Genomic DNA, 26,823 nt, shown 5'->3' with positions numbered 1-26,823 from the left:
TACTTAAGTTTTGTATTTTAAAAGTGGATGCCAGTTACCTGAGGGGTGGTGTACATTTAGGGCCTTATTTATAATGCAGAAAAGCACAGCGTGGAAGGGATGTTATGACTGCACTAAACTAAGATCTAGATACTTAATACATATGTAATCATCATGACTTTTACTGCTGAACATTTCCACAGTATACTGATGTGTGGATATTAATCCTGGTTTGCTTATATTAAGCTCTTGCTCTTACCAAGACTCTAAGCTCCTTGGGGTGTAGGTACTCCCTTTACTTCCTTTTTTTTCTGGATCCCCAGTACCTGCCTACCACAGCCCTGGGCCAGTGAACATTTAATCACTGTTTGATGAGTGAACTAACCCTGTCATCTCAGTATGAGAGTCTGGAGCCTTGCCAAAACTTACAGGATATATTTCTGGCAAAGCTATAGTCTGAATTCAAAGGCTTTGAGTTCCTGGTTCTTTCCATAATGAGTATTTTTTTACTTATTATTTTGTTTAATTGCATTCTAGAAATAGGATGACCTCACTAATAGAATAATTATTATGTCAATAATTACAGATCTGTTTTTAAAAGTCCTTTTTCTTCTCTCTCTTTTAAAGGAATCCTTTGCTGAACACCTGGGCTATTCAAATGGGGTCATCAATGGGTAAATCCTAATTTTTTTTTTTTTTCTTCCAAAAAATGGTTTGTTGGTCCTACCTAAACTTTTCTCTCTAGTGTTTCCTGTCACACAAATACAGTACTGCCAGCCTCCTCAGCAGCCCCTCTCTTCAGCAGAGGGTGCAGAAGTTGTTAACCAGAACGATATCAGCATTCTCTTTTACTTTCTGGCATAAATACTACATGCCTTGAGCAAGTGGCTATTCAGAGGATATAGATCTCCTTTAATAGACTTAACAATGTCCTAGTGTTCTAAAAACATTGTCAGAGCTTCAGAAGGTTGATACTTATAACCAATAGTGCAGCTTGAGCTCAAAGAGAATTTAACATATGAGATCTCAAGTCAGTATTTAACATTAATGTGCATGAGAGGAAGATGTCTCATCTGCTATAAACATGTACAACTTTACAGTCATTTGCTGGAGCATGGTCTGCATAAGAAATATTTTTCATTTGGACCTTGAAGAGACACATGCCTGCGACAAGAACGAAAAAGTACCTTGCATCAATAGAAAGCCTCTGTTTTGCTTGTTTCGGCACCAGGGAGATTTTCTTATTAAGATAAAGGGGTCATTCTTTGATCCCAAGGGCAGGCTGTGTCAGTGGACCAAGAACCAGGAATTGGAAGCCATGCAGGACCATTGCCACCAGGCTCTCCTTCTCTCCGGATGCTGAGTACACTGCTGCTGCTGTCAGGGTGGCCAGACTGTGTACTGAAAACATGGCCTCTGCGGGTGTTTGAAGGACAGTTCTCAGAGCAGGGAATGGATGTTGAGAAGACCTGCCCTTGAAAAATCTACCTGTTCTCTGTGTCATAAAATCACTGCCAGTGTTACATTTCAATGTTATAGGCTAGAATGCATATACACTGGTGAGTTTTCCCAACAGTATCCCCCTACAACTAAGTTTTAATAATGTAATACACCCCTGTTGATAAAACAGGAGAATGGTTTCTTGGGGAGGGAAAAATCTCTACTTTAGCTCACTAATGTTCTCTATCTGATAGCACTCTGCCATCGTATTTTTTTAATGTGAATTTCTATTTTTTATGTGAATCTCCAGGAGTCTATCTCTTCCCCAATCCATTCTTCACAGTGTACATCTTTTAAAAAGATGTCAGCTCTCGTGGCCCCCCTGTATAAAACCCATCAATGGCTTTCCATTTCACTTAAAACTAAAACTAATAGAGCCCTACAGGATCTGTCTAAACCTGCCCCCCACCCTCTTCATCTCTGCTCTCATCTCCCAGTATCCCCCCTCCACTCCTCGACTTATGCATAAGCCACACACACCATTTTTTTTCCATTTTTTAGACTCTCCAGATTCCTTTACTCCTCAGGGCCTTTGCACATACTCTTTCCATTTCCTGGAATCTCTTCCTCTCCACTCCTGAGTCTCCCTTCTTCACCTGGCTGCCTTTTGCTCTTTATGTCAGGTTTTAGGCTACACTGTTATTTCTTCATTGGGGTCACCCTTGATGCTCTAAACCAGGAGCTGGCAAATTATTTTCTGCCAAGGGCCAGATCTCAAAATTTTCACTTTTGCTGTCCCAAAAGTCTCAGTTGCACCAGCTCAACTTTGTCGTTGTAGCTTGAAAGCAGCCATAGGCAAATATAAATGAGTAAGCCTGGCCGTGTTCCAATAAAACTTTATTTACAAAAACAGGCAGCAGTCCAGGGCTGACATTTGCCACACACTGTTCTTATGCAAAGAAGGTATCTGTTTGTCTTTTTAGTACGTATCCTAAGTCGCTAATTGCCCATTTGGAAAGCAGAGATTCCATTTTGCTTATGCACATGCTCAGTAGTGTGCTTAGCACACTGTAGGTGCTCAGTAAGTATTTCAGGGAATTGCAATGCCCTAAATTAGTTGTTTTATGAATTTAATAAGTAGAGGTTTAAGGAAATGACATAATATACGTGTATGTATGTGTAGGAGGGACAGAGAGAAAGAAAGAGAGTTGAGACAGAGAGTGAAACTATAAAGAACATGAGAAGGTTTCCTTTTCTTTCTAGAATCTGTCATCATACCTACAGTATATAATGTACTCTTTATGGGTTTTCTACAAATTTATTCTATTTTTCCATGAAATACTCTCCACTGCTTTGGAGTGGCTATGTACTCATCCATTCATTCATTCTGTAGTTATTCACTGAATGTTTACTATGCACAAGGCACTGAATGTATGACAAGCAAAGCTCTACTGGATCCTTCAAGAAGACAGCAGTAATACTGTCTTCTTGTTTTGCATTTTTGGGTTCAGGGCTGAGCTGTATCGGGCCTCGGGAAAGTTTGAGCTACTTGATCGTATTCTGCCAAAATTGAGAGCGACTAACCACCGCGTGCTGCTTTTCTGCCAGATGACGTCCCTCATGACCATCATGGAGGATTACTTTGCTTTTCGGAACTTCCTTTACCTGCGCCTTGATGGTGAGTGTGTAAGGAATTAGGCTTCACAGCCATGCTATTCAGAGTACAGGGATACTGGCAACTCAGATCCAACCTCAGTCAAAAGCAGGGGTAAAATTGTTTGAAGAATTAGCAGAGTGAGGTCCAGGTTCTCTAGATAGCAGTTTTTATATCCTCCAGCCTAAAATAAGCTGAAATCTTTGAGCAGATGTTTTTCCTACATTCAAGCCAATGCACGTAACTTAAAATCATTTATAAGTACCACAATTAAACTAAACTAAAATTAAAAAACTCTTCTTGCCTTTGGGCTTGTCTATTCTCTATGCACCCCCCCCATATAGAATATTTTGATAAACCTTTAGGTTTTAATGTGAAGGCATATTTTAAAGGGATAAAAGTTATAATTCCCTTCTTCAGTAACAGTGTAATAGTCCACATAAGATTATATCTATCATTAAAACTTCTCTCATTTTCTAAATAGAAGTATATACATGCTACCTTAAAAGACATGGCTTCATTGTTTGCTGGATTTTGTGAACTATGCAGAATATTTGCCTGATTTTTAGAGTGACACCATGTCTTTAAAAAATTAGTCAAAAAATATGAACGGAAGAAAATATGAATTTAGAGATACTTCCTAAATTGCTGTATGATTTGGATGGCAGCCCTAGCATTTCAGAGATTGGGGATACCAAAATGTTCTTACTATGGCAGGGGGTAACATTTTCCAAGAGTGGTGAATAGGAGCTGGTTTACAGCCAGGATAGCATTGAATTCCTGCATGGTGTTTCTAGTACCAATTTTTATCTAATGTAACATTCAAGTTATTGTCAAGTGGAAAATTTAAAGTTTATGTTCCATTAAAAGATGCTTTATTTTCAATCCAACATTTTCTCACCCTCTTGCTATGAACTGGATACAACTGGATATATACCAACTTCGGACCTGCCATATTTTCTCTTACTTGAATTTTTAAGTGAATTCTCTATATGGTATACATATTAGGGCATTGTTAACTCTTAAATTAATTATACCCTCTGACAAACTTGATTTTTTAAAGAACTTCCCTGGTGGTTCAGATGGTAAAGAATGTACCTGTAAAGCAGCATACCAGGTTTGATCCCTGGGTCAGGAAGATCCCCTAAAGAAGGGAATGGCAATCCACTTCAGTACTCTTGCCTGGAGAATTCAATGGACGGAGGAGTCTGGTGGGGTACAGTCCATGCGGTCACAAACAGCTGGACACGACTGAGCTACTAACACAGTTCCCTCTCCTTGAAGTCACTGAAAACAGATTAATGGTTAAGTAAGCATTGATTCTGAATTCATAACACAGGTCTATCAGCCAGTCTGTCTTTAGGCACATCTGCCTTGAGTCTTGTCCTCAGGCTCAACCTGTTCCTTCCTCCCTCTCTTTGAGGGCTAAGTGCAGGCAGCGTTCTTCCTTTGAAAGGCAAGCCCGCCTTCACTGCTGCTCAGGTGAGAGGCCACCAGCTCTGTTTTCCCTCACGGATGTCCTGCAGAACTATTGTTTACTGCTTTGTATCATTTTGACTGGAATCTCAGCTCCCTGGGGACTGTGGCCTTGGAATATTTGAGTCTGGAAAACTGGCAAGAAGTGACTTCCTTGAAACAAATCTTTCTCATGTGTCCTTGCCAGCTTGAGAGAGTATCTTTGTCTGTTGGTTGCTGCCCTTATTTTTTTCAATCATAATAGTCAGAAAAGCTCATGCTTATAGAATGCCTACTATCAGTACATGTGGGATACCAGGCAAAGCACTTCCTGTGCATTATTTATTTAATTTTTCTTAGCAAACAAGGTATAAACACAATCCCCATTTAACAGATGAGAAAACAGAGATTTAGAGAGATAAGTTAACTTGCCGAAGTTTACACATGAGGCAGATGGTGAAACCAAATTGTAACTTTGATATCTCTGATTGCACATTAGTTTAGAATCAGTTTTGGTAATCCAGCAAGATGAATTCTCATCTCTGTAAATGCAGGTTTTCCTAGAGACAATATTTTTAAGAATGATTTTTAACTTATTCAGCAACTTTTAATTAATTGAAAATGACCAGACCATTTCAAGAGAACGAGCCACTCACTGATCCTGCTAGCAAAGAGTAGGTTGGAGGAAAGAAGCAAGCAAGTTCATTAAGTGTTACAGATGGCATTCAGAAGCCTTCATGGACCTCTAGCTGAAAGAAGCAACAGCCATTTGTTTCAGAGTTAGAATTCATGGGCAAACAATCAGCATACACATGGATAAATTAGTACACCCACTTCCAACTGTACCACCCTCCAACCACATCCCCTTAACCCAATTGTTAAAATGACTTTGGATTTTCATTGTTCAATTTGATGTCCCAGATTTTTGGCCTCAGGAAAAAAAATTTGATGACAGATAAGTAGATTTTTTTTCCTGGCAAAGATTATGGTTGCATGGATAGATTTAACTATGATTCCATCATAGTCTTTGTTTTCACTACAAACGATTTTTGAATGAGAGTAAGCAGTAAAGTTAAGTCCCAGAAGACAACATTTTCCAAAAGCATCTGAAACTAAGTTAAAATGAGTAATCATAAAAGCCTAACAGTGTGTTCCTTCTGGAAAATTTGCAATTTTCAACACAATTGCCTTTATTATTAATTGTATTCTTGGTTATGTTCTGCATCAAAGTCTAAAAGAACTTGGACTTGATACACTTTAAATCCTGTGCCCATATACAAGCAGCATTTCTTAGGCTGGAAATAAACCCTGACATGGTAGTTTGAATCTCCTTGAGCAGTATGCCAAAGATTGCTGATGATCAGCAAGTATCTTGGCTCGGGGAACCTTTGACTAATGGAAATAGTAATCCAGAAAATTCTGAACCTTGTCATAAGAAATGCCATAGCTTTGCATGAGAAGTAACTCAATCACATCTTTTCCTGGCCTTATAATTTGTCAGGTTCCATGCTGTGTATACAGTTGGTCCCTCATTCCTCAGTATCAAGTCAGGGACTGGTTCCAGGACCCCCACAAATACTAGAATCCGCAGATGCTCAAGTCCCTGATATAAACGGGTACAATATTTACATATAACCTATGCACATCCTCCCATATACTTTATGTATTTTTATAACATTAAAAAAATTTTTTTTATTAATTTTATTTATTCTTTGCTGTGCTGGGTCTTCGTTGCTCTGCATAGGCTTTCTCTAGTTGCATTGAGTGGGGGCTTCTCTTGTTGCAGAGCACAGGCTCTAGGGCACACAGGCTGAGAAGTTGCAGCATGCAGATTCAGTAGCTGTGGCTCACGGGCTTAGTTAACCCCAGACATGTGGAATCTTCCCAGACCATGGATCAAACCTGTGTCTCCTGCATTGGCAGGTGGATTCTTAACCCCTGGACCACAGGGAAGTCCTTTCATATAATTTAAATCATCTCTAGATTACTTATTATACCTAATACAATATGAATGCTGTGTAAATCATTGCTGGTGCTCAGCTAATTCAAATTATGCTTTGGGGAACTTTATAGTATTTTTTAAAAATTCCAAATACTTTTGATCCACTCTTAGTTGAATCCCCGAATGTGCAACCCAAGACTACAAAGAGCTGACTGTACTGTTATCTCTGGGAATGTCTTATTTCCCCATATTGGAAAGATTTTTATTTGCTTGTTTCTGTGGCTATTTGTGACAGAGGGTGAAATGTGAACCAATAATTTTTTTTAAAAAATCACTGTATCTGGACAGATGATGTAGCAAAAAGGTTTCATGATAGAACGGAACTTGCCTTCCATTGTCATTGTGAGCACACAGTTCACTGTGATCTCAGAATGCTGGTTCTGAACATAAAAGAAAGGACACCATATAAAAGAAAGAAGGACACCACATTTTTGAAACATTGTTCAACAGAACACATTTTGTGTCCTTCCCTGCAAATCTAAATTTTTGCAGTTCATCACTGAAAGGTTTGACCAGGTTTCTCAACTGGAAATCTGATTTAGAAAGTAAAATGAGCTCTAAAGAACATTTCTCCATTGAATGGGGACACCCAAAGGACCTGGTTTCCAATCCCCGTTTGCTATATTCAGAAACTACATCCCCTCCCCCACCACAGGAGAGTACTATTTTTATTAATGTGAAAGACAGATTCCCCTCATATTTGGGAACTTGAACCTCCACAGTAACTCAGTTCCATCAGCTGCAGTCACTTAAATGTTTTAATCCTCTGAAATAAATTGCGGGTATATTTTCATCCTTAAAAAAAGAACTAATAGAAATAATGTAGAAATAATATTTGTATAGCAGGCAGTTAGTGACTATCAAGTAATATGCATACATATTTCCCAACAGCCTAAAGCCTTTTTCAAAACTCTGCAGCTACATTTTTCTGGTAAAATATATTCAGGTGGAATATCATAGGATTTTTTTTTTTCCTTTTCCCCAATGCAGTTCATGAAATGGCCAGGTGAATACACTACAAACACTTTGTGAGTAAGGGACAGATTTGGAATGCAAATCTGGGGACCTTTGTGATGTTGTTGTTCAGTAACTAAGTTGTGTCCGACTCTTTGAAACCCCGTGGACTGTAGCCCACCAGCCTCCTCTATCCTCACCTGTCTCCTGGAGTTTGCTCAAATTCATGTCCGTTAAGTCAGTGATGCCACCCAACCATCTCATCCTCTGTCGCCCCCTTCCCCTGCCCTTGATCTTTCCCAGCATCATGGTCTTTTCCAAGAGTCGGCTCTGCGCATCAGGTGGCCAAAGTATTGAAGTTTCAGCATTAGTGCTTCAAATGAATATTCAGGGTTGATTTCTTTTAGGATTGACTGGTTTGATCTCCTTGCTATACAGGGACTCTCAAGAGTTTTCTCCAACACCACAATTTGAAAGCATCAATTCTTTGGTGCTTAGCCTTCGTTATGGACCAATTCTCACATCCGTATGTGACTACTGGAAAAACCGTAGCTTTGACTATATGCACCTTTGTTGGCAAAGTGGTGTCTCTGCTTCTTAAGACTCTGTCTACATTTGTCATAGCTTTTCTTCCAGGGAGCAAGCGTCTTTTGTTTTTATGGCTACAGTTACCATCCACAGTGATTTTGGAGCCCAAGAAAATAAAATCTGTCACTGTGTCTACTTTTTCTCCTTTGCCTTGAAGTGATGGGACTGGATGCCATGATCAAGTTTTTTGACTATTGAGTGTCAAGCCAGCTTTTCCACTCTCCTTATTCACCCTCATCAAGAGGGCTTTTTAGTTCCTCTTCACTTTCTGGCATAAGAGGTAGTATCATCTGCATATCTGAGGTTATTGATATTTCTACCAGAAATCTTAATTCCAGCTTGTGATTCATCTAGCCCAGCATTTCACATGATGTACTCTGCATAGAAGTTAAATAAGCAGGGTGACAATATACAGCCTTGTACTCCTTTTCCAATTCTGAACCATTCCATTGTTCAATGTATTGTTCTAACTGTTGTTTCTTGGCCCACATACAAGTTGCTCAGGAAACAGGTAAGGAGGTCTGGTATTCTCAGCTCTTGAAGAATTCTCCATAGTTTGTTGCGATCCATACCAAGGCTTTAGCATAGTCAAAGAAGCAGGAGTAGATGTTTTTCTGAAACTCCCTTACTTTCTCCATGATCCAACGAAGGTTGGCAATTTGATCTCTGGTTCCTCTGCCTTTTATAAACCCAGCTGGTACATATGGAAGTTCCTGGCTCACATACTGCTGATGCCTAGCTTGAAGGATTTTGAGCATAACCTTGCTAGCATGTGAAATGAGTGCAGTTGTATCATAGTTTAAACAGTCTTTGGCATTGCTTTTCTTTGGGATTGGAATGAAAACTGACCTTTTCCAGTCCTGTGGCCACTGCTGACTTCCAAATTTGCTGACACGCTGAGTGCAGCACTTTGAGAGTGTCATCTTGTAGCATTTGAAATACCTCAACTGGAATTCCATCACCTCCACTAGCTTTGCTGGTAGTAATGCTTCCTAAGGCCCACTTGACTTCACACTCCAGAATGTCTGGCTGTAGGTGAGTGACCACACCATCGTGGTTATCCCAGTCGTTAAGACTTTTTTTGTATAGTTCTTCTGTGTATTCTTGTCACCTCTTCTTAATCCCTTCTGCTTCTGTTAAGTTCCTTACCATTTCTGTCCTTTATTGTGCTCATCCTTGCATGAAATGTTGCCTTGGTATCTCTGATTTTATTGAAGAGATCTCTGGTCTTTTCTAGTCTATTGTTTTTCTCTATTTCTTTTCATTGTTCACTTAAGAAGGCCTTCCTATCTCTCCTTGCTATTCTCTGGAACTCTGCATTCAGTTGGGTGACTACTCTCCCTTTCTTCCTTGCCTTTCATGTCTTTTGTTTCCTTAGCTATTTGTAAAGCTTCCTCAATCACTTTGCCTTCTTACATTTGTTTTTCTTGGGTATGGTTTTGGTCACCACCTCCTATACAATGCTATGAACCTCCATCCATAGTTCTTCAGGCACTCTGTCTATCAGATCTAATCCTTTTGAATCTATTTGTCACTTACACTGTATAATCATAAGGGATTTGATTTAGGTCATACCTGGATGGCCTAGTGGTTTTCCCTACTTTCTTCAATTTAAGTCTGAATTTTGTAATAAGGCGCTCATGATCTGAGCCACAGTCAGCTCCAGGTCTTGTTTTTGCTGACTGTATAGAACTTCTCCATCTTCAGCTGCAAAGAACATAATCTGATTTTGGTATTGACCATCTGGTTATGTTCATGTGTAGAGCCATCTCTTATATTGTTGGGAAAACGTGTTTGCTATGACCAGTGTTCTCTTGCTAAAACTCTTGTTAGCTTTTGCCTGCTTCATTTTGTACTCCAAAGCCAAAGTTGGCTGTTATCCTGGGTATCTCTTGACTTCCTACTTTTGCATTCCATTTCCCTATGATGAAAAGGACACCTTTTTTTTTTTTTTTTTTGTATTAGTTCTAGAAGGTCTTGTGGGTCTTCACAGAACCAGTCAACTTCAGCTTCTTTGGCATCAGTGGTTGGGGTGTAGACATGGATTACTGTGATGTTGAATAGTTTGCCTTGGAAATGAACTGAGATCATTCTATTGATTTTTTTAGATTGCCCCCAAGTACTGCATTTTGGTCTAAATCCAAACAAAGCAGCAGGTAATACACCTGGCCATGGCTCACCCCATGATGTTTGATGAGACTCCAAAATACTAAATAAGCAGAGAGTATGAAACCCCAGAATATGTTCTTCATGCCCAAAAGTGGACTCTGTATTCTGGGGTTGCATACTCCCTGCTTATTCACTATTTTGGAGTCTCATCAGACACCATGGGGTGATCCATTGCCAAGTGTATTACCTGCAGCTTTATTTGTCTTTAGTTTATATCCTTTGAACTGAACAGTTCAGAATGTCAGCATGAGAACTGACCCAGAGATTGCTTTTTTTAAAAAATTATTTTGGTTTCAAGTCTTGCTAAAGAGTATAAAAATATTCCATTCACATTTTATGTTTTTACTAGCCAGATCATGCTCAGTAGCCATCCGAATGGCAAAATATAGTAGAAATCAATTTCCTTTTGTTTCCATTCTCTTGGGCATAAACAAGTCCCCACTCTAAAGTCGACTGGCAAAGTAGCTTTAAGCCATTATAATAATCCTTTTAAACGTGTGTGTGTGTGTATATTTTTTAAGTTATTTGGTGTTTTCAAGCATGAAAATAAATCCGGAAAATGTTTTCACTGAGTTTTAGGTTAACGTAAGAATGTTACAAGATTTGTAAGTTTCACAGATTCCCTATCAGAATATTTAAACTCTTTTCAATATTTTGGAACAATGAGGAGTAGATAGAGCATTCCTTCTTGATTAGAGAAAAGTCTCTTACTATCTCTTTCTTTTTTCTAATTGCAAGATGTTCAGTTTTCCTTTCAAAAGTGCAAAAACCTTAGGGGTTTCCTCACCAGTACTAAGAGGAGTCTGAGTCTGTTTCTCAAGGAAGCAGGCCCTTTTGTCTAGCTCTGTGCCATTTTCAGACAGGAGTTAATTGGCAAATTTATTTTTCTCATCTCCTTAGGTACCACCAAGTCTGAAGATCGTGCTGCTTTGCTAAAGAAATTCAATGAACCTGGGTCCCAGTATTTCATTTTCTTGCTGAGCACAAGAGCTGGAGGCCTGGGCTTGAATCTCCAGGCCGCTGATACTGTGGTCATCTTTGACAGCGACTGGAATCCTCATCAGGTGTGCATCTCTCTGCCTTTGGTGCCCTAGCCTCCCTTCTGGAGAAGACTGGGGAGGCTAGCGGTTCCCTCATATGCATTTATGGGGCAGAGCGCATTCCTAAACAAGTGGACCATGTCTCCAAAGGGAAAACAGTCCAACACATTCTTATGTCTACTTTCTTATATCCCTTGAAACATAGATATTGAGACGTCTTACACATGCCTTTGGTGTGCCTTTGAAGAGTTCAAGTTTGCAGGACAAAAACTCAAGGTTCCCCTTCATTTTAAGCCCCTCCATCCCCCATCTCCTGGGATTGCCACTGAGCAAAGTGTATTTGAAAGTGTTAGTTGCTCAGTTGTGTCCAACTCTTTGCGGACACGTGGACTGTAACCCACCAGGCTCCTCTGTCCTTGGAATTCTCCATGCAAGAATACTCGAGTGGGTAGCCATTCCCTTCTCCAGGGAGTCTTCCTGACCCAGGGCTTGAACCTGGGTCTGCAGTGGCAGGCGGATTTTTTACCATCTGAGTCACCTGGTAAAAATGAGTCCTAGAAAGCTGGAAATAATGTCCCCCAAGGTCAAACAATTTGTATATTAGGTTTTTATTCTGTGTGTTTTATTTAAAATCGTCATCAAAAAATATTCTATTCTGTACACCTAAAACATTTTAAATCAACTATACTTCAATTTTTTAAAATGGGAGAGGGAGAGGGTGGGAAGATTTGGGAGAATGGCAATGAAACATGTAAAATATCATGTAGGAAACGAGTTGCCAGTCCAGGTTCAATGCACGATGCTGGATGCTTGGGGCTGGTGCACTAGGACGGCCCAGAGGGATGGTATGGGGAGGGAGGAGGGAGGAGGGTTCGGGATGGGGAACACATGTATACCTGTGGCGGATTCATTTTGATATTTGGCAAAACTAATACAATTATGTAAAGTTTAAAAATAAAAAAAAAATAAAAATAAAAAAAGAAGAAGAAAAAATAAATAAATAAATAAAATGCATAGAATATTCTGTGAGCAGCTACTAAAAAAACAAATAGAATAGGTCCCTTGTGGCAGTTTCGTCTGGGAGGTAGGTAGTATACCTGCCTATAAGATACTCAGTAGAGCAATATTCAGGCTCCCCGGGTGGTGCTAGTGGTAAAGAACCTGCCTGTCAGTGCGGGACACGTAAGAAATGCAGGTTTGATCCCTGGGTCGGGAAAATTCCCTGAAGGAGGGCATGGACACCTACTCAAGTATTCTTGCCTGGAAAATCCCATAGACAGAGGAGCCTGGTGGGCTACAGTTCATAGAGTTGCAAAGAGTTGAAAATGAATGAAGCGACTTAGCACACATGCAGGGTGATATTTTTGAGGATTAGATTCATATTGGAACAAATATGGATTCACAGTAGTAAAGAGAACTGCAGCTCTCACATAGGAAGGTGAATTCTACATCAGCTTAACCTGGACTCCTTCCTGTACAGGTCTCATGGACTATAAATACGCAGAATCATACCATCTCATAGGTTCTTGTGAAGATTGGGTGGAAAAGGCTTACAGAAGTTGTTTTTGTCAGGAAGTGGAGTTCAGATGCATTAGAATTACGAGGGAGCTTTTTAAAAACAGCCATGCCTGCTTGTCATTCCCTGCACCTCACCCTTAATTTTGTAGGGTCTTCCCACTTGTCTAGACTTCCCTATACACAAGCTTCCGGGAGATTCAGACAGACTTCCTCACACATCTGGGGATCCCTGACTTCAAGAATAAAGCAGTGATTCCAAACCTTTGGGTGGCCACCAGCCTTGACCACTGCATGTGCCCACCAGCCATTCTTTCTCGGTGATGACATTAAAGTCGAGTTCCTTTTGAAATTTTCTCACCCTGAAAAGGGTCACAGGTGACCAGCATATAGTGTATTGGTCTTCGGGAGATAGTCTTATATGCCTTGTATATTTTTATATCCCATATTTCTTTCCAAATCACAGGGAGACCCAGGAGAAACCCACAGTTTTCCTCTTGTCGTGGTAAATGTTCCACAAACATTTTTTGAAGGGCTGTTATGCCATGGGCACTGAGCTAGGCTAAGTATCTAGGGAAGGATGTGTGATTCCCCTCCTCCCAGGACGCTTAGTCTGCCTGGCTGTTTACATCACCCTCGTTGCTGCTGCCTAAATATTCAATGAGATACAGTAACCTGGGTGTAGGTGAATGGAGAGTTCACTAGATTTTATCTTCCAGGATAAACACTTCTGTGGCATCTCAGCTGTTCACCCTCATTGGCACAGTGTTTATGCTAAGAATCCAAGGAAATCTAGTTTCCAGAAATGCTAGTATACCATGAGAAAGGATGCTGGGACATCCATGCGTTTCTGTCTCTACCTCTCTGTCACACACACACACACACACACGTTTATGAACAGTAGCTAAAATGGAACCCCAGAATCAAAGTAAGTTACATGCATACCTAACAGTTCACAATGCATGTGAATTGAAACTTGGGCAACAAAACACAGACCCCCACATTTCCTCTGGTCTAATTTATCCCAAATTCCTCGCACTGAGCCATATATTTCTGCAGATATTTATATATCTGCCATAGGTAGATTCATTTCCACCTGATTTGGTTAACTAGAATGACTAGATTTTTTTTCTTTCATGCCTGTTATTTAAACATGGCCATTAGTTTGGGCAGACTTTTATTTTTTTAATTTTCAGAAATCAGTGATCTTAGAGTGATACAGATGAACACTAATTTTTCATTTAAAAGGCAGGAGAACTAACTTTTACTAAACAACAACTCTCCCAGATACTATGAGGCACTTTGCATACCTCATCTCAGGTAATCCTCGGAGTATTTTATATGTAAAGAAACCCAGGAAGCCAGGATTCGCACCCATGTCTAAGTTAGGGTTTAAATCCTGGCTTTGGGTTCTTTCAACCCTGTACACTTGCATAAATGTTACCTCCCCCTCCAAATAAAAGTTGTAGAGTTCTTTTTCCATCTTGGCTTCAGCATGTATTGAAGAAACACTTTTTTCCTGTAATTATTCTTTATTGCATTGAATCAAAATTAAGGCACATTGGTGAAAGGGGGTTTATTTGACATAGGTTGACAGGTTGAAGATTCTGGCCTTAAAATTGCTAATTGGAGGCCATTGCTAAAGTCAAAGATAGAACATATGAATGTGGAATTATCACTAAAACCTTTTGGAGTCACCAGGACTCTCATTTCCAAACTTCTAAGAGAAACACGGGTATTTACTTTATTTTATTTACTTTAACCCGTGGAGCAGGAGCTGTGTTGTTATTACAGAGAGGTCAACAGCACAGTTACTTTGGAGGTCCTTTTCTCAGGCTGTGTTCTTATCTTCAGATATCATCACACCTAAATCAGTGTGATGGGGTTCCAGATCTCTAAGACCGCAGAAATGGTAAATAATCCATTCAGTGATTGTAATACTTATCTCTTTGTCATAATATTGATATTTCCCCCTATTTTTGGCATGGAAGCCCACAGGCTTACCTTGCATAAACTTCAGCCTAGAAATAGTCATTTTTGCTATTTTCCAAACAGATCATGTTAAACATGCCAAAAAAGACCACCACCACCACCTCCACCACCAGCAAAAACGTAATGGCAACAAGCTCCCAAGGGTTCAAGAACTTGTTCCCGTGTTTGTAGATGGTCCGTGCTCTCCACTTCCTCACCTGTCATAATCTGCTGCAAGCTGGACCTTAGTATTTTATGTTTTATCAGCATCTTCTAGGACAGGCTCAAACTATAACCCAGGGGTAAGTCTGGCCAACCACCTGAGTCTGGACCACAATACAAGCAAAGAATGATTCTCACGTTTTTACATATAAAATGTGCAATTGAAAAAGAAAGAAAAATGAGTATCAGCCTTCGGTAGGAACAGTTGCTCAATGTTTGCTCTTGACCCAGGGAGCCTGGAATATTTGCCACTGGGCCTATTCTGGAATCGGTATTCGACCCCTCTTCTGGGAAATAATCGGGGCGGATGGCACAGAACTTCCCAACTCGGCTGCTGCTCAGCCCTTCTGGTGAAGATGTGTGGAGAGAGAGGACCGAACTCAGGGCTTGGAAAGGAAGTGTAGGGTTTCCTCCCTAGTGACTCTATACCTTCGGCTTTTAATGATCTTCCTCACTTTCTCCTCTTTGGAAACTAATCTAATTTGGATGAGTCCCAGCTGTCTTCATAGTTTAGCTCTCCCATTCAGATATCTTCTGAGAAAAAACTTTTGCTCAATTAGTCATTTAATTGTAAAGGGCCAGCAAAGTTAGGTCTCCTGGGCAGGCTTCAGCTTGTTGTGTCTTACAGCTGCATGAGTGACCAGGAAACTCATCTTGTCAGGATGATGGCCTTATAGCTATGGAGTATCAGCTCTGTGCAAAAAAATTTTTCAAGATGCCAGGGATGCAGGATACGGGACAGACCTTTGCCTTAAAAATGTATGTGGGTTTAATGGAGGACACATGGAAACAACTAATTAACATTGGCCCAGAAGCCATTACCTGGACCGAAATAAAAGTAACATGCCAACAAGTTTTTATGTGGCCTTAAAATTAGGTAACTCTGCCTCATAGCTTTATGAAGGTTTTTATTTAAAGATTTCATTAAAACCTTATTTTTTTATTACGAGAGTAATATATAGTCAAAGCAGAAAAAAAATTGCCAAACCACATGAAAATAAAATGAAGAAAATGTAACAACACCTATAATTTTGCTGCTGCTGCTGCTAAGTCGCTTCAGTTGTGTCCGACTCTGTGCGACCCCAGAGACGGCAGCCCACCAGGCTCCCCCGTCCCTGGGATTCTCCAGGCAAGAACACTGGAGTGGGTTGCCATTTCCTTCTCCAATGCATGTAAATATTATTGGCTTCTTAGTATTTGTCCTTTCTCCCTTTTCTTGGTATAGATAAATATATGCACATAGAGCATAACGTACATACTCATATATAACTTGCAGTTTTCACATATTATAGCTTTGTGTCATTAAGTTTTCTGCAGTATAATTTTAATGTACTATCTTGGCACATATGGTAGAAGACTAATTTATTTCACCAATATGTTACTGTTGAATGTTTACTTAATTCTGCTTTTTAAAAAATAAATAAATAATATATAATGCTGAAAGGTGCATCCTTATTGTAAATCTTTGTGCATATGCATGATTATTCCCTTAGAATGCATTTTCAGAAGTGGAATTTCTAAGTTAAGGACCACAATCAATTTTAACACTTTTGATACACAGTGCCAAATTTCTATCCCCCAAATGTTGACTTGTTTACCACTCGACTAGCTTTCCCTTTCATTCCCCCAAACTAAAGGTTGAGTCTTTGATTATTTGAATTAGATCCCAGAAAATTTGCTACATGGACAATCATTTTATGAACAATGTGTGATATGTGTATAATGTATGAGTGTATAATTCAGCAGTATCTTAATAATCATCTTTAACACCTTCCTTTAACCCTGCAACCAGCTTCCCTGGTGGCTCAGATGGTAAAGAATCTGCCTGCAATGAGGGAAACCTGGGTTTGATTCCTGGGTCAGGAAGATCCCCCAGAGAAGAGAATGGCAACCCATACCAGTGTTCTTGCTAGAACTCCATGGACAGAGGAGCCTAGCAGGCCACACAGTCCATGGGGTTGCAAAGAGTCAGACAGGGCTGAGCCACAAACACTTTCACTTTCACTTTAACCCTGCAATTTAGGGTTGAAAGTGAAAGTGAAGTCGCTCAGTCGTGTCTGACTCTGCGACCCCATGTAGCCTATGAGGGTCCTCTGTCCATGGGATTCTCCAGGCAAGAATACTGGAGTGGGTTGCCATTTCCTTCTCCAGGGGATCTTCCCAACCCAGGGATCGAACCCAGGTCTCCCGCATTGTGGGCGGACGCTTTACCATCTGAGCCACCAGGGAAGATCTCCGAAACTTAGGATTAGTTGTAGTTAATATCGAAGTCACACTTGTGACATCAAATTTATTTATTTATTTTTTAGTTAGGGACAAATTTGGTGAACCTAGGGACACATTAAAAACAAACAACAAGAACAACAACAAAAAACCATCTTGAGACCTGGATTTCAAAACCTGATGTATTTCAGTTGGCTTGGTTAATTTGAACTCAGGTTCCCTCAGCTAGGAATGACCTTGAATTTTTCGAACGAAGGTAGCTTGTATATTTTATAAATGTAAGCAGAATCTTGCATTAGTAAAGGTGGATTAAGTAACGCCTCCCTGGTTTCCTCTCAGGTGGGCGACGCGGCCACTAACCCAAATGCATTGGCTCTCAAGCATGTGGTTCTCTCCAACAGGACTTGCAGGCGCAGGACCGCGCTCACCGCATTGGCCAGCAAAACGAGGTCCGCGTACTGAGACTCTGCACGGTCAACAGCGTAGAGGAGAAGATCCTCGCCGCCGCCAAGTACAAGCTGAATGTGGATCAGAAGGTGATCCAGGCGGGCATGTTTGATCAGAAGTCTTCCAGCCATGAGCGGAGGGCCTTCCTGCAGGCCATACTGGAGCACGAAGAGGAAAATGAGGTATGGCAGAAAGGCGAGTCTAGAAGTCAGTGACCTTGAGTCTTGCGAGGGTTAAGAAGGACCTCTTTGTTCTTTAAAGCATTTCCTGGGCTGGTGTTAATTAAATGAATAAATTAGCCGCTATCTTGCCCCTATAAAAATTTCACAGAAAGCCTGTGAAACTTATCCAGACAAGTGTCTTAAAAGCAGCTGCTAGAGGGACCTGAAGGCTTGGCTAGCGGGTGCTTCCCTGGTTTCCGCCAGAGAGATGCTACTTGCACGCTCGATTGTACTGTGAGTGCTGCCCTCTGTAGGGAGGATGCAGAATTGCAGAAAGGCCTCTTGAAAGAAGCTGCTAGATGAGACTAGACAAAACTGAAGGGCTCCTCCTTGCCTTTTCTCTCTCCATCCTTCAGAGACCTTTTTCTCTCTTGCTTTTTGATCAGGGATCACAGAACTTCAATATGTTTGTAGGAGAAGCCCCTGCAGCTATCTTTAGCTCTTTGAGTCATACTTCTACTGGAAAAAGAATGATCTTAACCTCCACTCCAAATTCTCCTATTAAGAGCTGACCAAAGACTGAGAAAATTACTGACAAAAAGAAATCTCTTTTTATTTGCCAACATTGTTCCAAGAATGCATCGATTTTGTTTCTCTCGGGGAATCTTTGGGTAGCTGTGTTTTTTTAGATTGCTAGTCTTAGTCATTCGTTACTACATTTTCATTCCCAAATGGGTTTGAAAGAGTTAAGAGATAGTACGTAATCTATAAGACAATACAAAATACCAGCATCAGTCCTTATCACAAGATTAACTTGGGATGGACAGATTTGGTTTGGTGTGCCCATGTTTATAAATGGAAAAATGGGTTGGTCTTACATATTCATGTGGAATACTATTTTCATTGCATATATTAGATATACAGTTAACCTTTAAACAACACAGTTTGAACTGTGTGGGTCCACTTACATGCAGATGTTTTCCATACTAAATAATACAGCACTACATGCATCTGTAGTTGGTTGAATCTGGGGATGCAGAGGAATCATGGGTCCAAAGGGTCCCCTATAATATATGCATGGACTAGTCACAGTTGTTCAAGGTCAACTATAGTTTGATTTTGCCTTAAGTAGAATGTTTTTTAAATCTTCTATAAATTATAAGCCAGATTCTTTCAAAAACCTCATTTACTTTTTTTTCTGAAATAAGTTGAAATGTGAAGTAGTTCTTGATATTTAAAAGAATCCTGAAATGAATCTTTTTGCAAATTGAAGAGCACTTTTCTGTTATGCCTCTTCACTTGTCAGTCTTATATATTTGATTAGTTATATGTTAGATTTCACTAAAATGATGAAAATGCATATGTACATACATTCACTCATATTTTTAAAATTTTGATCTTAAGTAATTTGCTACATTTGATTCTAGGAATTGAATGTTTGATACAGATTTGATTCTCAAAATTGAATATTTGATACAGATTTAGAATCAGGTTGTCAGGTGATTTATTTTTTATTTTTTACACAGTTGGAAATTAAAAAAAATAAAATAATATGCAGAGTTGATATTCAGCTAGGCGTCTCCATGACATTTTTGCTTGTTTTGTTTTATGTAGGCCTTGTGGAAATAACCCCGACCTGTGTTAGCTGGAATCTAGTGTTGCCTGTAACTTTGCAACTTTCTGAGACCTCAGGGAGATGTTGACCTCTCCTAGTCCTCAGGGCCCTTGCAGGACATTTGGTCCTATCCAAAACATCCGTTAAGACATTTAATCTATAAGACATTTGGTCCACACCAAAAGCTCTTTGATATTTGTCCAGAACCACTTGGCAGGGACCAAATATGCTCATGGATGTTGTGGACAGGACCAAAGGTCTGAGGGCCACCAGGTGGAGTCTTCAGTGGAATCTGATTCCAGTTGCTTCTAACTGAGCAGACTTGCTGGGGCTCCACACCCCTTCCAGGCTGTCTGTGTGTCAGACAAATGTTACCATTTTCTGGATAGCACGTGTCCTGATGTGAAGATGTTTGTGGACCCTGATCGCCTGCAGTCAGGGTCTCTGATCCTGAGTATCTGCAGCAGCTATCACCGTGGTTGATGGATCATGGAGCACTCACTAGGCCATAAGGAAACCAAGCAGATGTATTGCCCACTTGCCAGGCCAGTGTGTGCTCTGTGAAAGCCAGGCTTCTTGCCAGTTTACAAGAGCATCTTTTCATCTTGGGCTTGGGAGAAGTCCAACCTGACACTATATAGGCTATGAGGGGATAACATGATCCTAGGAATAGGGTGGACAAAGCCGGACATCTTTTCACCAGAGGATATACTAACCAAATTCTTTGTATCTTGCAGTCACAGCCCACTCTAACTAGTCTATTTCTTTGTCAGATGAAATATAATAATGTATTTAGACAAATTGCCTTCCATCAAGAGATGAACTAGCATAAGTTTTTCACAAGTAATTTTATCTTGAGTCATCAGTTTTTACGTTACTGACCTGCATTCATTTCTGACACAGTGCACCAGGCATTGTCTTGGGACAGAGGCATCTCCTTTAAGCTGCTAGGACACTCATACTCTTTCTGGAACAAGTTGCCTCATTTTGAATGTATCAATATGACTTGGGAAACTGGATGTTTGAAGTTCTGGGCTTCCCTTTCTTCCCTCTGCTAATACACTGAAATTCCCCATTTGATTTTTAACAAGCTCACTCAGCATATAATAAAAAGCATTTTGGATTGTAAGCTTTGTAGTATTTACCTAACCTCTGGAATCTTTTAAGTGTGAAATTTATAGAATAACATTTCTAAAAACTTTTAGAACTGTTGGTTTCTGAGGAATTTTCAGATATGTAATGTGCCTTGGTCTAACATATTATAAAATGAAAATGTGAGGCCTTGGTTAATTGCTTTCTCTACCTCATTTAAATTATTTTCATTAAGAAGAGTTTTGTGGGGGGCTTGTTATTGATACCTTTTGAGTTGTCACAACCACAGCTGTAACAGTTGCATAATAGTGCCCACTGAAATACATTGATTAAACATATTTTAAAGGCTATGTATTTGACACATATATCCATGTGATTTTTGTGGTCTTGCTTTGTGTCTTATCACTAAGTTTCACATACTCGTGTTCTTCATAAAGCTTTGAAGATAAGCATTTATATCGCGCATAAGGTTAATGGAATTAAAAGAATTAATGCTAGACCCATTCTCATGGGGATTTCCTTATTTAAATCCTACATCTACTCTGTGGAGTAAATGTCATGCCCATTTTACAGATGAGGTCATTGAGGCAGGGAGACAGTAAGTAACCTGTTTTAAAAGTAAGGAAATCAAGGGACTTCCCTGGTGGGCCAGTGGTTAAAACTCCATACTCCAAATGCAGGGAGCATGGGTTTGATCCCTGGTCAGGGAACTAAGATCCCGCATCCTGTGCTGTATGGCCAAAAAAATAAAATTAAATTAAGGGAATCAAGGTACACCCCCTCCCACCCTCAAAAGAACTGGTATTTCTTAGAGTGTACTGTTTCCTGCCTAAACAGTTTTTGCTCTGGAAAGATGCTTTGAATTGCTTGCAAAATACTTATGGCAAGTGACCCTTCTGTTTTCTTTCTGGCTTGAAATGGGGTCCCATTGGTCTGGAGAATCACCTCTGGAGATTCACCTTAGTCATTGGTACCTCACCCCAGTTGTCCAACCTCTCTCCTGGAAGCCTGCTAACTCATTCTCTTCTGTTCTGTTCTTAATCCCAGGAAGAAGATGAAGTGCCCGACGACGAGACTCTGAACCAAATGATTGCTCGACGAGAGGAGGAATTTGATCTTTTTATGGTAATGTTACAGAAAAGCATGGAAACAAATGCCTCATTCCCTCCCCGCTGCCTTCTGTTAAATGCACGATGTCTGGGGCCTGTGTGCCCTGGCCAAATTTCATTTGTAAAGCCTGAGCCTTTTCCTTCAGTTCAGAGGCTGCAAACTAGCTGGATTTAGCCTGCAGACATATTTTGTTTGGCTCATGCTGTGTTTTTTAAAAATTTGAAGTCTGTTGCCAACACAAAAAAGAATCCTGATTTCTGGCTTCCCTTGAAAATGAGCATGGGCCGTAATACCAGGCCCACCTCTGATGGAAGCATTTGGCTAGGGCTGAGTAGCAGCTGAACCCTCAGGACAGGCAGTGTGGTCCCCAGCTTACCACAGACACACCCCCGCTTCCAGCTCATTTCTAATGCTGGGAGGCATCCTTCAGGGAACCTGCCCTGCTCCTCCAGGCAGAGTTCACAGCTATTCCCTAGCTGTCTCCTTAGGGCTCCAAACAAATATGTTCCCTGGAGGGGGCAGGGGGACAGTAGGAGGACAGGAACTGAGATGACCTCCTTCCTTTTCTTCCTGTTGAAGAGAGCCTCCCTAAGCAACCTTCTAGGTAAGATTCAAGGTGTGCATGCTAAATTGGTTCAGTCATATCCGACTCTTTGCGACCCTGTGGACCTTAGCCCACCAGGCTCCTCTGTCCATGGATTCTCCAGGCAAGAATACTGGAGTGGAAAAAAAAAAAAAAAAAAAGAATACTGGAGTGGGTTGCCATGCCCTCCTCCAGGGGATCTGCCTGACCCCAGGATCAAACCCATGTCTCTCATCTCCTGTATTGGCAGGCAGGTTCTGGGAAGCAACCTTCTAGGTCTGCATCAAGGTATAGCTTTCCCTTAAAGATCTAAATTGGTTTCCTTTCACTGGTATAACACAGATGCAAAGAACCTTGACATTTGAAAATTTAATGTCCATGATGTTTCAACATTGACTTTCCAGGATACATAATCATCTGTAATCTTGCCAAAACCTGAATTTGATGTATGTCTGCCACAAGGTCAGTAGGGAAGGAAGCAAGGCTCTTGGCTAGTGAGTGAGGCCCTCAGACATCATATTTGATTGTATTCTTAAGGCATTAACTATAGCTATCTTATTTACCTCTGTATCCCCAGTGCTCAGACCAGTTACTGGCACATAATAGATGCTTAATAAATATTTGCAAAATTTCAGGCCTCATGAGGATGTCAGCATAGGTCAGGACCTAAAAAGGCTCCGCTCAATGTGTTTAATCTTTTGATCTTCCTAACATTTAGCCTGTCTGTGGAGTGAGCGAATAAATGCTGGGGAACCCCCAATCAAAGCCCCCAAATTTGAAGCCCCCAGGTCTCAGACAGAGGGGCATGAGGGAAGCATGTGGACAGGGGTGAGTGGATGGTGGTGAAGGGTGAACAAAGGGAGTTGTTTTGTCTCAGGGAGACAGAGCTGAACGTCCCATGTAGTCAGAAATTCCAGCTTTTCAAGAGAAACTAAAAAGTGAGGTTTTTGTATTCACTCTCTGGATTGCAAGATGTTTGCAACTAAATTAGATTTTTTTTATTATACTTTAACACTTCAAGCCAAGTAAAATATGACCCTGGGCCAAATATGACCCACAGAGTTTGCAATTTCCACCTCTTCAGCCTAGACAGTCTGAGAAGGGAGTCCCAGCTGTGTGAAAGCTTACGTTATTTTTGTGACTTTTGTCTTGGGAACAATGATTGTGCTCACACACCATGATTCAAGATAAAGGACAGTTAATTCTTTCTCAGGAAATTTTTAGGTAGCCACAGGACTAGCTCCTACCCTGGGATGCTCACTCTCCCCCTGCCCTATAAAATGAACGATCCTACCCATAGTAAGGCCACTTTGAAGAAAAATGACAGAAAGAAGACTTTACCAGCATGGTCAACACAGGGTGTTCATAAAACCTAAATTTCTTAACTCAGACTGCCGATCACCACCTTTGTAGAGTATTCTCTGTTTGGGGAGATTAGAGATACACTTAGGAAAATGTAGATGACTGGGGAACACCGAGGCAAGAGGCCTTCAGCTTCCTTGGCTGATCACTGATTGGCAATAATTCAGTACCGCTATAGCCTCAGACACTCTTGAGGCCCTTGGAAAGGATAAGCTATCTGCCATTATTCAAATCAGATTAGGCCCAGAGATGGAGGTTTCCATCAGCAGCCGGGAGATAAGGGAAAAGGAGTACTTCTCTTTTCTGCCTTTCTGGCTGGGTATTTGTAAAAATTGAAAGCCTCGGAAAAAAGAAAAAAGATTGGATGTCTGGCCAAGGCTCAGCCTTCTTTTAACTGGGAACAGGTGAAGCTGGCTATGGAAGGCTTTTCTGTGGGCATTTTCATTTTGTCAACATGTGCTGGTTTCTTAAAGGTTGACTTCTCATTTTTGGATAATACAGATTTTTGGTTTGCTTTGCTTTGGTTTGGTTTGCCTTGTGTTGGTTTTTTAAAGTCTTTTAATCAGCCTGCTGCCTTTGGCCAATTCACTATTCATTAGCACCTCCACCAGGGGGCAGGAAATCAAATTGAATCCTTGCCAGTTCAGATTAAAAACTGCAGTGAGAAACAAGAATGGAATGTGAGCTAGATTTGGAATTCAAAATTTTAAACTCTTGATCCACTATTTTTTTTTTTTAAGTTAGCTCTGCCAGGCTCCTCTGTCCATGGGGATTCTCCAGGCAAGAATACTGGAGTGTGTTGCTATGCCCTCCTCCAGGGGATCTTCCCAACTCAGGGATCAAATCCAGGTCTCCCTCATTGCAGGCGGATTCTTTACTGTCTGAGCCACCAGGGAAGACCATATAGTAATACAGACATATTACTTGATTTTTGTATCCTAGGCACTGTAGTTAAATAATATACTTTATGCAGATAATCTCTTTAAAATAAAACCTTTATTTTGAATATTTTTTCTTGTTGTCTCGTTCCAAAACTGACTTCAGAAAGTTATCTCTTATACTGATTACCTATGAATTTTAACTAAAAGAGATTTTTGACAGGCCAAGATTCATGTCTGAAACGTTGTGCCTACATACTAACATTTTAAAAGCTTTAGGAAGCTTTTAAGCTGCTCTGTTCCCTACAGAGGCATTATTATTTCCCCTTAAAAATAATCATACACATTAGCATAAGGTTATTGGGTGTTAAGACAAAACATATTCATGTAATAGCTAAATGATAAATTAATCTTACTTGCATATGAACTTCAGATTTTGTACTTGTCTTCTGTAAGTAGAAATCTTTGGGAAGAGTTACAGTCATAAGAACTTTAATCTTATTAAAAATTTCATCAAAAAATTTTTTTGCATTCTTTCTACAAGAAAAAAAAAGCAGTGCAATTTATTTTCTTTTATATTAGAAGAGAATTATTTTCTCATTTGTGGACTAGTGCATGGCATAACGGAGAAGGCAATGGCACCCCACTCCAGTACTCTTGCCTGGAAAATCCCATGGATGGAGGAGCCTGGTAGGCTGCAGTCCATGGGGTCGCTGAGGGTCGGACACGACTGAGCGACTTAACTTTCACTTTTCACTTTCATGCACTGGAGAAGGAAATGGCAACCCACTCCAGTGTTCTTGCCTGGAGAATCCCAGGGACAGGGGAACCTGGTGGGCTGCCGTCTATGGGATCGCACAGAGTCGGACACGACTGAAGTGATTCAGCAGCAGCAGCATGGCATAAGTCATTGGTATGGGAAATGCTAATCATATAACCAAAAACTGAAGTGGTGATGTTTTGCTGTCTCCGTACAGTGCCTTAACAAAAAATGATTTTTCTTGAATACTATCTAATAACTATTAGGAAATGACCTTGAGAGGCCCCTGTTTAGATTGCACTGTTAACTAAGCATCCTCTGTGTGCTGATTCCAAAGGTTTGTTGGATCCCGTTTCTGATACCAGAGCATTAAGAGGCAGGATTAAGAGCAACCTCTCCAGCTAACTATAGCAGATGACAGAACAGGACGGCCACATTTATCTACCGATGGGACTCCGCCATGCTCCAAGCCCAGCCCATCTTGGGAAGTTAATGATTTCCAAAAATGCTGAAGCCTAGTTTAAGGAACTCTGAACTTTAAATAGATTCTAGAGATCCCGTTTGGACTTGAACAGAAATTTCTTTTATATCCTGTTACCAGTTTTAGCACTTAAGAAAAAATTAATATTGAATTCTCATTTCAGTACAGTAGAGCTGAAGGAAAAGGGAAAAGGTAAATCATTTAATGGTTAATGGTCTGTTTGTTGTAGAAATGGTCTCGCCAGTGATAGACACACATAACGAATGTATACAGCAATTCAGTGGAGGTTTTGCTTTTTTTAACCATCACATTCTTTAGTTATAGGTTAAAGGCAAATACATGGCACTTTATTTACTAGTGCACTGGATTTTTAAAAAGGAAAATAGGACCTGGGGATATAGGCATTTTGAAGACTGTTGAAAGGAAGCCACTTCACTTACATCAGTTGAGATGAGATTTCCTTTGACATCTGTCACTCTGTGGCATAATATTTTCATAAGAGCTAAACTTTTTGAAACTTGAAGAACTGAGGGACATTCCTCTGCCAGAGCCCAGGGTACACTGAAAATTGAAGACATTCACGACTGACTGACTAATAAACCAGTTATGTGCTCACATGTCCAGGTCCAACTGAGGGTGGCTATTTTATAGTGACACTTGATGACTAACTCTTCCTGGTTGTCTGATTAAAAGCATGAGCCCTGTTGAGGTACAGGAAATTTTCTTAATGAACTTTCTATTTTATATTCCTGAAGAATACTTTTACACCAGTGCAGCAATGAGTTGTATCACCAGGGCTCATATTTTTAACTCATTTTTAAAAAAATTGAAATAGTTGATTTATAATAATATTATATCAATTTCTGCTGTTATATTTTTAAAATACACCCCCAATTTGAATTTTCTCAGTGTTACTTAAGGGGGAGCTTTTGCACCCACATAAACTAAGAAAAGGAATTTTTTAAGGAGTATTTTTTTAAGTACTTAAATAAATTTCAAAGATGGGTACAGGGGAAGGGAAGAGATTTTGGCCTTAGGGATGAGCTAGAACAAGTCAGAGCACAGAAGCTCCGTGGGGGATGCCGAAGGGGCCCTGAGCCATAGGAGGTGACTTGCAAAGAG

General features: G+C 40.3%; 1 protein-coding gene across 11 annotated transcripts in view; it reads left to right on the top strand.

Moving 5' to 3' along the window:
* SMARCA2 (SWI/SNF related BAF chromatin remodeling complex subunit ATPase 2) overlaps nucleotides 1-26,823 on the top strand; it is a 180,115-nt gene that overhangs the window by 87,934 nt on the left and 65,358 nt on the right. For all 11 annotated transcript variants that reach the window (XM_086415363.1, XM_086415355.1, XM_086415365.1 and 8 more), the window contains exons 22-26: nucleotides 607-653; nucleotides 2,931-3,097; nucleotides 11,142-11,305; nucleotides 17,614-17,841; nucleotides 21,575-21,652. In XM_086415363.1, the coding sequence (XP_086271489.1) occupies nucleotides 607-653; nucleotides 2,931-3,097; nucleotides 11,142-11,305; nucleotides 17,614-17,841; nucleotides 21,575-21,652 (684 nt within the window). The remainder of the gene's footprint in view (nucleotides 1-606; nucleotides 654-2,930; nucleotides 3,098-11,141; nucleotides 11,306-17,613; nucleotides 17,842-21,574; nucleotides 21,653-26,823) is intronic.

This window comes from Bos grunniens, chromosome 8, assembly GCF_055505025.1.
Source record: "Bos grunniens cultivar Pamir isolate PY7600 chromosome 8, Bosgru_T2T1.0, whole genome shotgun sequence".
Classification (NCBI taxonomy): domain Eukaryota; kingdom Metazoa; phylum Chordata; class Mammalia; order Artiodactyla; family Bovidae; genus Bos; species Bos grunniens.
The sequence above is the reverse complement of the archived record's forward strand: the minus strand, read 5'-3'. Positions and strand labels throughout refer to the sequence as shown.